This window comes from Suncus etruscus, chromosome 7, assembly GCF_024139225.1.
Source record: "Suncus etruscus isolate mSunEtr1 chromosome 7, mSunEtr1.pri.cur, whole genome shotgun sequence".
Classification (NCBI taxonomy): Eukaryota; Metazoa; Chordata; class Mammalia; order Eulipotyphla; family Soricidae; genus Suncus; species Suncus etruscus.
In genome coordinates, this window is record NC_064854.1 from 30340133 (window position 1) to 30353195 (window position 13063).

General features: G+C 38.3%; 1 protein-coding gene across 1 annotated transcript; it reads right to left on the reverse strand.

Moving 5' to 3' along the window:
* Positions 1–666: 666 nt before the first annotated feature.
* LOC126014508 (40S ribosomal protein S14-like) lies at positions 667–1233 on the reverse strand. Its single transcript, XM_049777833.1, has one exon. The coding sequence runs from the start codon at positions 1182–1184 to the stop codon at positions 729–731; it is 456 nt and encodes a 151-aa protein (XP_049633790.1). The 5' UTR covers positions 1185–1233; the 3' UTR covers positions 667–728.
* Positions 1234–13063: the final 11830 nt, after the last annotated feature.

Below are 13063 nucleotides of genomic sequence, written 5' to 3' on the forward strand. Positions count from 1 at the left end.
AAAAAATAAAAAGTGTTCTAGGGGCCCGAGGGTGTTTGCTTTACACACAGCCAATCCAGGCTTTATCTCTGGCATCTCATATGGTCCCCCAAGGCTTCCAGGAGTAATTTCTGAGTTCACTGCCAAGAGTAAACACTGAAAACTGCCAGATATGCCCCCCCAAAAATAAACAAAATATTGTTCCTAAGACTCGTCTAACATTTGCCATTGAAGCATTTGATTCAGTTTTGTTCTTAGGACATTTGCTTTGACCCACAAGTGATAGAAATAAAGAGAGCCCAATAAATAGTTCAATAGACTGAGCACATGCATATCATGTAGAAAATCTGAGCTCAATCCCCAGAACTACATAGGTGAAATATAGCATCACCGGTGTGACCCCAAACAAACAAAAATAAAGAAGTAATTGTTAATTATATAAATGGGATTGGATCTATAACACAGGAGTAAGGAAACTGCCTTACACATGGCTAATCCTAGTTTAATTCCTGGCACTACATATGGTCTCCTGAACACAAGGCCAGGAGTGATCTCTGAGCACAGTCAACTGTGTTTCCCAAAAACAAATAAAAAATGATAGAAACAACTATTCAGTCTAGTTTTATTTTTCATTATCCCTATGCCAAACTTAGGTACTTACTATCTTTCATAACACCACTGTTCTGATTTTTTTTTTTCAGTTTACATGAAGGCCATTTATTAACAGAGTATAATCTCAGGAGTTCTGTTCACAAACGACGACCACGGCGACCTCCCTTTCTGCGGGTGCTGTCGGAGGGGATGGGGGTGACATCCTCAATTCGCCCAATCTTCATTCCTGAGCGTGCAAGAGCTCTAAGGGCTGACTGTGCTCCAGGTCCAGGAGTCTTGGTCCTATTTCCTCCTGTGGCCCGGAGTTTGATGTGGAGAGCAGTGATGCCTAGCTCCTTGCACCGCTGGGCCACATCCTGGGCAGCCAACATGGCAGCATACGGAGAGGACTCATCTCTGTCCGCCTTCACCTTCATCCCACCAGTCACGCGACAGATAGTTTCCTTGCCAGAAAGATCAGTCACGTGGACAAAAGTGTCATTACAGGATGCAAAGATGTGGCAAACACCAAATACATTTTCTCCTTCAGCCACCTGAGGTCCAAGGCTGATCACCTGTTCTGCCTTCTTTTCCTTCCCCTTGCGAGGTGCCATTTCTGCGTGTCTCGGCCAGACTCCACCACCGGAAAGAGAGATCGGAAGGGGCGGGCCACTGTTCTGATTTTTAAATAAAATTATACTCATCGGGAGTTGCAGAGAAGTACAAGATTAATGTCCATGCCTTGCATGTAATCAACCCTGGTTCTATTTTTAGTATCACTTGACCACCAGTGCATCCTCTTCTGTAGCTCTGGAGGCCCCTAAGAACCAGCAGTGACCCACATAATCCCTGGCACCTGAAGAAGCAAAGAACTTGCTAAGAACTGTTAACACAATTGCTGAGAATTGTCAAGGGTTGGGGAGGCCACAGGCTCCCTGAGCATCACTTGGAAGACATCCCCCCCCCAAAAAAAAATCACTACACAAGATTACATGACAACTTAGTATTTTTATTAAAATATTAATTTATTAGTTAGTAACTTTATTAGGACTTTGCATTTTAATGTTTCCGAATCCCTTATTAATATATTCATATTATATGATGTTTTTTCATTGCAATGGATTTTTCCATTCCATTTTATAATCTAAAAATTACAATTTGTTCAAAAATATAATATGAGATGATGTACTGAAAATGTCAGTGTGTCTGAAAACATTTAGGAAAAATTGAACATGAAGTCTATATATTTTCTTCCTTTGTAAGTAAAAATAGATGTTTTATGTTCCTGATCTTACAAAATAGTTAACAAACATTCAACAAAACTTTTGGTAGTTATATTTCTGTTATTCATGGAAATAAATGCTCTTAAAATATAGCTAGAATCAATGTTAGAGAAAGAGTACGATGGCATGTGCCAACTGGCTTCCATTTTTTAGTTAGACAAAAATAGAAGTGATAGGAGAAAGACACAATGAACAATAAAGATACAAAGAAAGTGAAGAGAACATTACAGATAAAATAAAGTTTATAGCTCAACAATCTTGGATGAGAATTACAAGAGAAAAGCTATTTAAACCAAGTTCCAGAATTGTGTCTATATTGACTTATGTCTTGGGAGTTTCAAATATAAGATAGCACAAGAACAGTGCATCTAAGAAATGAATGTTCTATTTTATCACAACAGGAGTCAGTGTTTACCAAAACTGAAAAACTTCTTGGCAATCTTCCTATATTTCATCTATAGCCCTTTTATCTTCCATAATAATATTTTCCAGCCAGCTGCTTTCACAGCTAAATCTGAAGCCATATCATACGGAAGGTGTATTTTTTTTCACATTAATAAACTGTTTGACACTTTTTCTCTTTAAAGCCTTCAAACTAGAGAGAAGGTCTGCTCTACCTTTCTTAGAAAGCAGCTCTCTCTGCTCACCTAACCTCTGGATTCCATCAGATAGGTTTAACTTTCCCATGGAACAAAAGACATATTAAAATTTCATATATCAAAAAGACTACACTGTTATTCAAAGATTTTTGAGATTTGTGCAAGCTATCAATTTATCATTTCTCAGTTCCCAATCCACCACTCTATAAAGCTGAAAGTTTTGGAAGATTTTACTGAGACATAATTACATATTACATAATTCACCAAGTTCTGTGTGTAATTCAGCAATTTTTAAAAATAACGTCCTGATGGAGTCATCATACTAATTCTGAACATATATATCATCCAAAAGAAGTTCATACATTTAAACCACCACCTTCCAATCTTCCAATTCTTTTTTGTTGTTGTTGTTGTTGTTTGTTTTTTGTTTTTGGGCCACACCCGGCAGTGCTCAGGAGTTACTCCTGGCTGTCTGTTCAGAAATAGCTCCTGGCAGGCACGGGGGACCATATGGGACACCAGGATTCAGATTCGAACCAACCACCTTTGGTCCTGGATCGGCTGCTTGCAAGGCAAACGCCGCTGTGCTATCTCTCCGGGCCCTAATCTTCCAATACTTATACCTACTTAAGAAACTACTAATCTAATTGCTATTTCTATTATATTATCCATTCTGAACACTTAATAATATAAATGGGGGTGCACATAATATGTCAGCATTCATGATTAGTTTCCTTCATTGAGCAGAATATTTTCAACTTTTATCTATACTGCAACATGTTTCAGCACTTTCTTTCTCTTATTACAAATGACATTCTATATAGAGTGACCATACAACTGGTAGACACTAGGGCTGCTTCCATTCTTGAGTATTCGGAACATTTGGTACAAGTTTGTATAAAAAAGTGCTTTCATTTCCTTGGTCTATGTATCACCTATAATGGGATTGCTAGATCATATAGTAGAAGAAACTCTTATTTTTACCACTTAGGAACTGCTAGCTAAAGCATTCCACAGTAGTTACACCATGCATCTTCCTCTCAAGTGTATACAAGAGTTCCGGTTACTCCAACGCTTGTTATTATCTGTATATTGGACATTAACTGCCATCTTAGCATGCAAAGGAATTTATCTTATTGCAAAGTTTAGCATTCTTTTCAGTGCTTGTTTTAATGAGGCTTTCTAAATATTTTTTGGCATGTAACAAAATTCTGTAGAACCTGTCAAAGGGCCTACAACAAAAAGGAATTTCTCTTCCCGATTCTGGGGTGTTTGTCCTCTCAGTTATACAGAGGCTGCCAATGACAGGCAACTCTCACTAGCACTCACCTTCTGGTAGGTTAGTCCCTCTCATCCTGCCCCAAACATCCCATTTCCTTTCACCCTTTCATCAGCGCCAAATGAATAGCTGTGAGTGACTTGAGATTTAATTGGTCTGAGGAGCTACAGGAACCTCACTGGCATCTGGTGACCTAAAGAGTTCTAATATAAGGTTGGGGGGAGTTTTCTTAGTTTGGCACTTCCTTAGACTCTGCCCTTTGGCCTAGATACAACAGCTGTTTTCTGCCTTTAATATTGCCCTATTTTTCAAAGTTCTATCACCTCTTTTAGTAATCATCCACTTTGTTCTCCTTAACAATTGTTACAACCTGAGTGTTTATGTTCCTTTAAAGTTCCTATATTGAAAATCAAACATCTAATGTGACCTTAGATGGAAGATTTGGAAGGTAATAAGGTGATGTCGATGATGATATTTTCATGAATTAAATTAAAGACCTTCTAAAAGAAACCCTAGAGGTTCTCTTGTTCCCTGCCCATGCTCCCAGACTCATTAATACATAGAAGGTCACTGACCAGGGACCAGATGATAGAACAACAGAAACTTGTCTTGCATGCCACTGACTCGAGTCTATCCCAGGCACCCATGTGGTCTCCCAAGCACGACCAGGAGTAATTCTGAAAGTAGAGCTAGGCTTAACCTTGAGCATCATAAGGTTTATCGAAGAAGGAGGAGGAAGAGGAGAAGGAGGAAGGGGGGAGGAAGAGGAGGAGGAAGTGGAGGAAGTAAGGAGGAGAAGAGGAGGGAGAGAAGGAGGAGGGGGAGGAAATTAAGAGAGGGAGGGGGAGAAAAGAAAGGAGGAGGAAAAAATGAGGAAGAGGAGGAGGAAAAGGAGGAGGAGGAAGAAGAGGAGGAGGAAGAGGAAGAAGAGGAAGAAATCTTCTGGCCAGAAGAGTGCCTTCATCTCACCATGCTGGTAATCTGATTCTGTCTACAACCTTAATCACTGAGAAATAGATTTCTATGTGTATAATCTACCCAGGTTGTGATAGTACTTTTGAGAGTGGTTCAAATAAATCATTATATTCAAATTTCTTTGTTTACACTATTGATAATTGCTGAGAAAATGATACAAGGTTCACCTTTATAAAATAAATTTAGAGTAAAATATTTCGTTTAAATTTAGTTGCATCAATACTACCCAAAATAGAGTTCAATTATTTTTATAACTATGTGTTAAAATATTGTTGGAATGTTATCTAAATTCACCTTTGCAAAGTTAGCCTAATTTTAGAATGTCAAATCTCAAGAAAATAATGATAAATAATAAAAATATAAAATAAAATTCCATGTTCTGCATGTGGGAGGACCACATTTGACCCCTGGTACCTCAGGGTCCCCAAAGCATTAAATCTGAGCAAAAGAAAAGGAGAAAAATTCTAAAACTGATGACTTGTAAATATTTCAGTGGAAGATTGGAATCAGAAGGATGTCTCAATGAACTAGCACACATGCTTTGCATGTAGGAGGTCTAGACTTTATATCTAAAACCATGTGGTAACAGAAGCACCATAGGAGTGACCCCTGGTCACTAAGCTAGAACCCTGAGAATTCATATCTGTGCCCCTTTACAAAAAAAAAAAACTTTTAACTTTATGTGACCATTTAAATGCTTTCAATTTTTAAAGGTCAGAGAGATAGTACAGTGGGTAGGACCATTTCCTTGCACCTGGCCAATTGCCTTTCAATCCTCAGTACCCCATATGGTGCCCTTAGCCCAACTAGGTGTAATTCCTGAGCATTACTGGTTGTGGTCCAAAACTACTTTTAATTTTCATCTGAAATAAAAGCAAAAAAGACATGTATCTAACTCAGAATAATATAGAACTGGAATGAGAAACTATGAATTTGCAATATATACTTCCCTTGAGCAAAACATTTTATTTTTATTTTTTATAAAATTTTATTTATATTTTTATATTATATTATATAGTGTATATAATATTATATATTATAAATTTTATTTATATTTTTATATTATATTATATAGTGTATATAATATTATATATTATAAATTTTATTTATATTTTTATAAAAAATATTTATTTAAGCACCATGATTACAAACATGACTGTAGTTGGGTTTCAATCATAAACAGAACACCCCCTTCACCAGTGCAACATTCCCACCACCAATGCCCCCCCTCCCTCCCAAACCCTGCCTGTATTCAAAACAGACATTCTACTTTTCTCACTCATTAAGATTGTCATGATAGTTGTTAATGTAGTTATTTCCCTAACTGCACTCATCACTCTTTGTGATAAGCTTCAGATTGTGAGTCAGTTCTTCCAGCCCACATATCTCTATGTCTCTGAGCATTATTACAATAATGTTTTTTTTTGTTTTGTTTTGTTTTGTTTTGTTTTTTGGCCACACCTGGTGACTCTCAAGGGTTGGTTACTCCTAGCTGTGCACTCAGAATGAGCTCCTGGCTTGGGAGACCTTATGGGATGTCGGGGGATCGAACCTTGGTCCTAACAAGAACAAAGCAGATGCCTTATGCCCTCTGCCACTGCTCCGGCCCCTACAATAATATCTTCAATTTTTCTTAAAACCCATAGATGAGTGAGAATATTCTGTGTCTATCTCTTTCCCTCTGACTTATTTCACTCAGCATAATAGATTCCATGTATAGGAAGATTTCATGACTTCATCTCTCCTGGCTGCTGCATAATATTCCATTGTGTATATGTACCACAGTTTCTTTAGCCATTCATCTGTTGAAGGGCATCTTGGTTGTTTCCAGGGTCTGGCTATTGTAGATATTGAGAAAGGGATTTTTGAATTGCATTTTTGTGTTCCTAGGGTATATCCCTAGGAGTAGGATAGCTGGATCATATGGAAGCTCAATTTTCAGTTCTTTAAGGAATCTCCTTATTGTTTTCCATAAAGACTGAACTAGACAGCATTCCCACCAGCAGTGAATAAGAGTTCCTTTCTCTCCACATCCCTGTCAGCACTGATTGATCTTGTTCTATGTGATGTGTGCCAGTCTCTGTGGCATGAGATGGTACCTCATGGTCTCTTTGATTTGCATCTCCCTGATGATTAGTGATGTGGAGCATTTTTTACATGCCTTTTGGCTATTTGTATTTCTTCTTTGAGGAAGTGTCTGTTCATTTCTTCTCCCCATTTTTATGGGATTTTTTCTTATTTTTAATCATAAGATTATAATCTTTTTTTAACTCTCAGGTGCAATGAAAGTACTATGATACGATTCAAAATCAAATAGTCTACTAAACAGAATTTCTTATGGCCATGTAAGTTTTATTTGCTTTTGCTTGTTTGGGGTTCTTACTATTCTCAGATCCACCAGAACTATGTTCAGCAATGCTAGGGAGACCACACCTTCCTGGATGAATCAAATCCAAGGGCCTCCACATGGCAGGCATATTCTTCACCCCTTCAACTTATTTCTCCATGATGCCTCCACACAGCAGAATTGACCAAAAACCAAGGGGAAACCCATTATCATTATCAAAACAATCAAGTTTAGAAAGCCAGTCTGGCCAGGCATGGTCAAGAACTAGATTGAACTCAGTTAGTCCTTCTCTAATTTATTTTTAGCTTCCCACTTCCTTTAGTCCTAAGTCAGGCCAGAAACACATACTCATACCCAGTGGTCAGCACTGGCTCTGACATCTGCTGACTCCAAACTTTTCTGAAACTCATTTGACACTGCCTGATCAGTAACTTGGGAAATACTGATGTGAAGTCCCCTTCTACAGCTTTGCAGTCCCCAAACACCACCAGATTCCAGAAAAAAAAAATCAATATAAACTTTTAAGATGCCATAATGTAACGATAAAGTGACATTGTACAAGTGAAATTCTTTAAATGCAAGTGAGGTTCAAAATAGCCCTGCAGAAATAGAGCCTCACTCCTAGTTCCTTTGAAAGTTCCCAAGATTACTCCATAAAATGTTTCCTTTGACATTCTTCTTGAGGGAAGGAAATAAAACTTAAAGTGCTGAGTGCCTACTTTTGCCTGTGGGTGGTCAGAATTACTTGCCCTTGAACACCACTGGAATAGCCCCAACGCATAAAGTTAGATGTGGCTCAGTGTTAAATGCATGACAAGCTTGCTTGAGACCTAATTTCCCATTTACAGAATCACACACACACACACACACACACACACACACACACACACACACACACACACACACTGCCCCCAAAATTAGTGAAATTCCTCTTGAAGTGCAGAGGCAGGAATTTGAGTACAAAACCTCAGTTGAGTAAAGTGTCTGTCTATGGCTCTAATGTTTGGTTCATAGGAATAAAAGATTTAAACTATTAAAAAATCTCAAGGCAGAAGATTTCTTATTTGGTACCTCCCTTGGTTCCATTATATTCTTGGACATGTAACACTTTTTAAATTTTAATCACTGTGAAATTACAAAGTTATTTATGATTGGGTTTTCAGGCATGCAATGTATCAACATTGGTCCCTTCACCAATGTCTACTTCTTTCCACCAAAGTTCCCCCATTTTCCTCTTGCCCACCAGTCTGTTTCTATTAGAGGCACTTTTGGGGGGGAGGGTTGGGCAAGGCACAAGAATGCTCAGAGGTTACTCCTGGTTCTACACGCAGGAATTGTTTTTGGTGGGGCTTTGGTAACCATATGGGTTGTTTGTTTGTTTTGTTTGTTTGTTTGATTTTTGGGACACACCTGGCAGCGCTCAGAGGTTACTCCTGGCTCTATGCTCAGAAATCGCTCCTGGCAGGCTCAGGGGACCATATGGGATGCTGGGATTCAAACCACCGACCTTCTGCATGCAAGGCAAACGCCTTACCTTCATGCTATCTCTCCGACCCCTGTTTGTTTGTTTTTTTATTTTGTTTTTTTTTCAGGCCACACCCTTTTGATGCTCAGGGGTTACTTCTGACTAAGCGCTCAGAAATTGCCCCTGGCTTGGGAGGACCATATGAGCCGCTGGGGAATCGAACTGTGGTCCTTCCTTGGCTAGCGCTTGCAAGGCAGACACCTTACCTCTAGCACCACCTCGCCGGCCCTATTTTTTTTTTCTTAATCAGAAAATGAGCCCTAACTTCTTTTGAACCTGGTCTCTTAAAAACCTGGTCTCTTTTAATTAAAAGAATCTAAGAAACCCAAATTAGTTATCTGTTAGTTTTTTGTTCGTTTGTTTTTTCTTTTTGGGCCACACCCGGTGACCCTTAGAGGTTACTCCTGGCTATGCTCTCAGAAATCACTCCTGGCTTGAAGGACCATATGGGATGCCAGAGGATCAAACTGTACTGTTTATCCTAGGTCAGCCACGTGCAAGGCAAACGCCCTACTGTTGCACCACTGCTCTGGCCCCTATCTAGTTAGTCTTACTCTTTGCACTATGTTTACTTTCCGAATTATATTCTGACTTGGTTACATGGGAACATTTTGTGGTTCTTGAGAACTCATTGTTGGACAGTTGAAGAAATCCCAAAACACTTGGCTTGTACATGTTCAGTTCAGGTTTGATCCCTGGCACTACATGTGGCCCATGAAGTACCATCAGGTATGATCATTGAGTACAGAAATATGAGTAAGCCCTGAATATGCCTGATGTGAATCCAAAACACAAACAAATCAACAAAAAATACTGAGAGGTGAAAATAAGGCTGTTGGAATTAAAATTTCCCCCAGAGGGCTGGAGTAATAGCACAACAGGTAGAATGTTTGCCTTGCCACATGCTGACCCAGATTTGATATATCCCATATAGTCGTTCCCCACCCCACCCCCAGCCTGTCCAGAGTAATTTCTGAACACAGAGCCATGAGTAACATCTAAGCACCACTGAGTATGGCCCCAACACCCACCCTCACCAAAGGGAAAAATAGAACCTCCCTCCGAAAGTTGAGAAATACACTGACCTTACAGGTTTGTGTACATAACTCATTCAGAGGCACACCTATGCCTTTAAATTCAGGGCAAAGTGTGTGTTTGGAAAAGTCTCAGGTCACTGGATAGAGGATGATTATTATCCTTTTCGACAATGTTATGAAAAACTGGCAGTTCAAAAATAAGAGTATCTGGTATAATCAGATGTTTTATTATTTTAATACATGTATTTGGAAATTCAATACATTCATATTTTGAAAAATAAAAAATGTGTTTGGACTAGAGTGGTGTACGGTAAGTAGGGTGCTTGTCTTGCATGCAGTGGACCTAGGTTCAATTCTCAGCACTTCTTATGGTCCCCCATAAGTCCCACCAGGCGTGATCCTTGAACAGAGTCAAAAGTGAATCCCAAACACTTCTGGGTGTAACCTAAAAACAAAACAAAAAAATTAAAATGGCATTGTCTGTCACAAACATTGAGATGGTGTTGGAACACTAGTATGTTGACTTGTTCACCTATGTTGAGAAAATTATTTACCTTCCTTACCATATCATAAAAAGATAAAAAAAATTTAGAGCTCAAAACACCCACTAATATTACATATATTCTGCCTGCTCATCTGCATATGAGAAGCTATTTAGGTTACTCTATTTTTATCAGTATAGTCTTGGCAAATAAAAATGTTTAGGCTGTTCAGTATGTATTATTTTCAAATTAATTTGAAATCGTTTACATTAACACACTTACCCAGGTAAAACAAACTCAAAAGTCATGATTACTTAAACAAATATAGGGAGGGAATGTAGTTCATTATATCATAAAGGCATTTTTATTTTTCCCAGTTCTGATGGCATTTTTAAAAATTAAATCACCGGGGCCCGGAGAGATAGCACAGCGACATTTGCCTTGCAAGCAGCCGATCCAGGACCAAAGGTGGTTGGTTCGAATCCCGGTGTCCCATATGGTCCCCCGTGCCTGCCAGGAGCTATTTCTGAGCAGACAGCCAGGAGTAACCCCTGAGCACCTCCGGGTGTGAACCCCCCCCAAAAAAATTAAATCACCATGTGATACAGAGTAAAAAAGTTATTGGTGGTTGAGTTTCAGTCATACAATGTTTCAACATCTATCCCTTCACCAGTATTCATTTCCCTCCAATAATTTTCCCAGTTACCCTCCCATCATCTCACCCCTATCCCCACTCTGTTTATATCTATCTATCTATCTTTATCTAATCTATCTAATCTCTATCTTATTATCTATCTCTATATCTCTTTAGGCACCATGGTTTGAAATACTGTTACTGAAAGGGTTTCATGCATATCATTTTACTTCCTTTCAATTCCCAGTTATGGCCCAGAGTGATTGTGTCCAACAACTATAGTCATTTTTCTTAACTACACTTTTCGTCCATCATTTCTATTGTCATAGAAGCATTTTAAAATAACTAATTCTAATAGACAAATTATAGTTGTTCACCGGACAAATCTGATTCAGGTTTTTGATATATTGAGAAATTTGGGGAAAACTGTAGAGAGTATCTCCATAGAGTGGCCAATCTGATGAGACATGGGTTATGTTCATGTTTTTAATTCATAAAATAATGACGGTTGTATTCTCTCTTAAATACATATCTTTCTGTGTCTATTTGATTGCTTGATATTTCAAATTTGTGGCCTTTGTTGAACATCCCTCTCACTTACTAGTCTTTATGTCTCTGCTTCTTTTTGTCCTCTCTGGGGAAGTTCATATCACTCTCTTTAGCATGTACTTCTTCTCTTTCTCACCCTTCACATCATCCTAAGTGAGCAAATTCAATAAAAACTATTTTGCTTCTCAATAATAATAATAATAATAATAATAATAATAATAATAATAATAATAATGACTTTCTATAAAATATAAAAAAACCAAAGAGACAGTACAGAAACCTTGCATGTGGCTAAATCCAATTAGATCCCAGGCACCTCACACAGACTGCTCATTACCATCACTTCTGTGTACAAAAGCAGGAGTCTCTCTTGAATACCATCATAAGAAAAAAAAAAGGTGGGGACCCGGAGAGATAGTACAGCAGCATTTGCCTTGCAAGCAGCCAATCCAGGACCAAGGGTGGTTGGTTCGAATCCCGGTGTCCCATATGGTCCCCCGTGCCTGCCAGGAGCTATTTCTGAACAGACAGCCAGGAATAACCCCTGAGCATCGCTGGTGTGGCCCAAAAACCAAAAAAAAAAAAAAAAAAGGACTGAAAAAGTAAGAAAGGAAGGGTGGAAAAGAGAGCTAGAAAGCAAAAGCTAGGAAGAACAAAAAAAGAAGGAAGGGAGAAAAAGAAAAGGAACAAATGACAAAACCAAACAAATTTGAAAGAAGTTAAAAAATAAATTTAGGAAAACTAAATTAATAAGATAATATTCTTACATTCTAGGATGTAGGTCAGTGATACAACAATGCTTCACATGTATGAAACTCTGAATCTGACCCCCCAACAATCCAAATCTGTGTGTGCGTGTACCTGCATTTCTTCCCCTTTTCAATGCTGAGCCCACAGAATTTGTTTGTGCAACTGTTTAACTGAACATTTTGAAACTTTTCCAAAAAAATTTAAGAGCTGAGATGGAAACTTTAAAACCCAGTAAGCTCTTATGGAAAAGGAAGTTGTCTTTATTTTACTTTTTTCCCCAAAATCCTAAAAGTAAGGATACAATGAAAGATACTCAGAAAACTTGAGATAGACTTGCAGATAGATGAAGAATGACTTAGAGGACTCGCCTGGAGAAATGTATTGATTGTTCTGCAGCCACACTTCCTAAAAAGCAGGCTTTCCTTTTCTCTTTCTCTATAAATTATAAACAGCTTCTTCTCACCATACAGACAAAATGGTTAGGGGAATTAGAGCCCACCAGCTCAGGTTGCCAAAGCTCTGGCTAAGCCTGTTTTGCTCCCACCAACTCTTATTCGTTAAACACAGGTCTACAAGAACTTCTAAAGTTGGATTAAATAACAATTTGATGGCAGTGAAAATTTCAGAAAAGAGAAATTGCATCTGATGTCCAGAGTATAAAACAACTGTGAGTTACACCCACTAGCCATCTCTATACAAAAATTACTAATTGGCCTCTTAGCTAGGATTTAAATACATTTGTTTAAAGAAAAAATATATATATATAATGAGTACTTTCAAGTATTTACCTCATTAAAGTCTCTTTGAGAACCAGAGAGATAATATAGCAGGTAAAACATTTGCTGAGCACTACCAGGAGTAGTCCAACAACCCCCCAAAAAAGGGGTGGAGGAATAAAAATAAAGACTCATTGGTTCACAGATTTCTTTTTAAAATTCAAAGTCTACCTGATATTTTTCTGCATAGTTTTCTATAATCTCTTTAATCAAAGCACTTAATCAGCCCCACTATGTTCAAAGAACATGGTAATCAC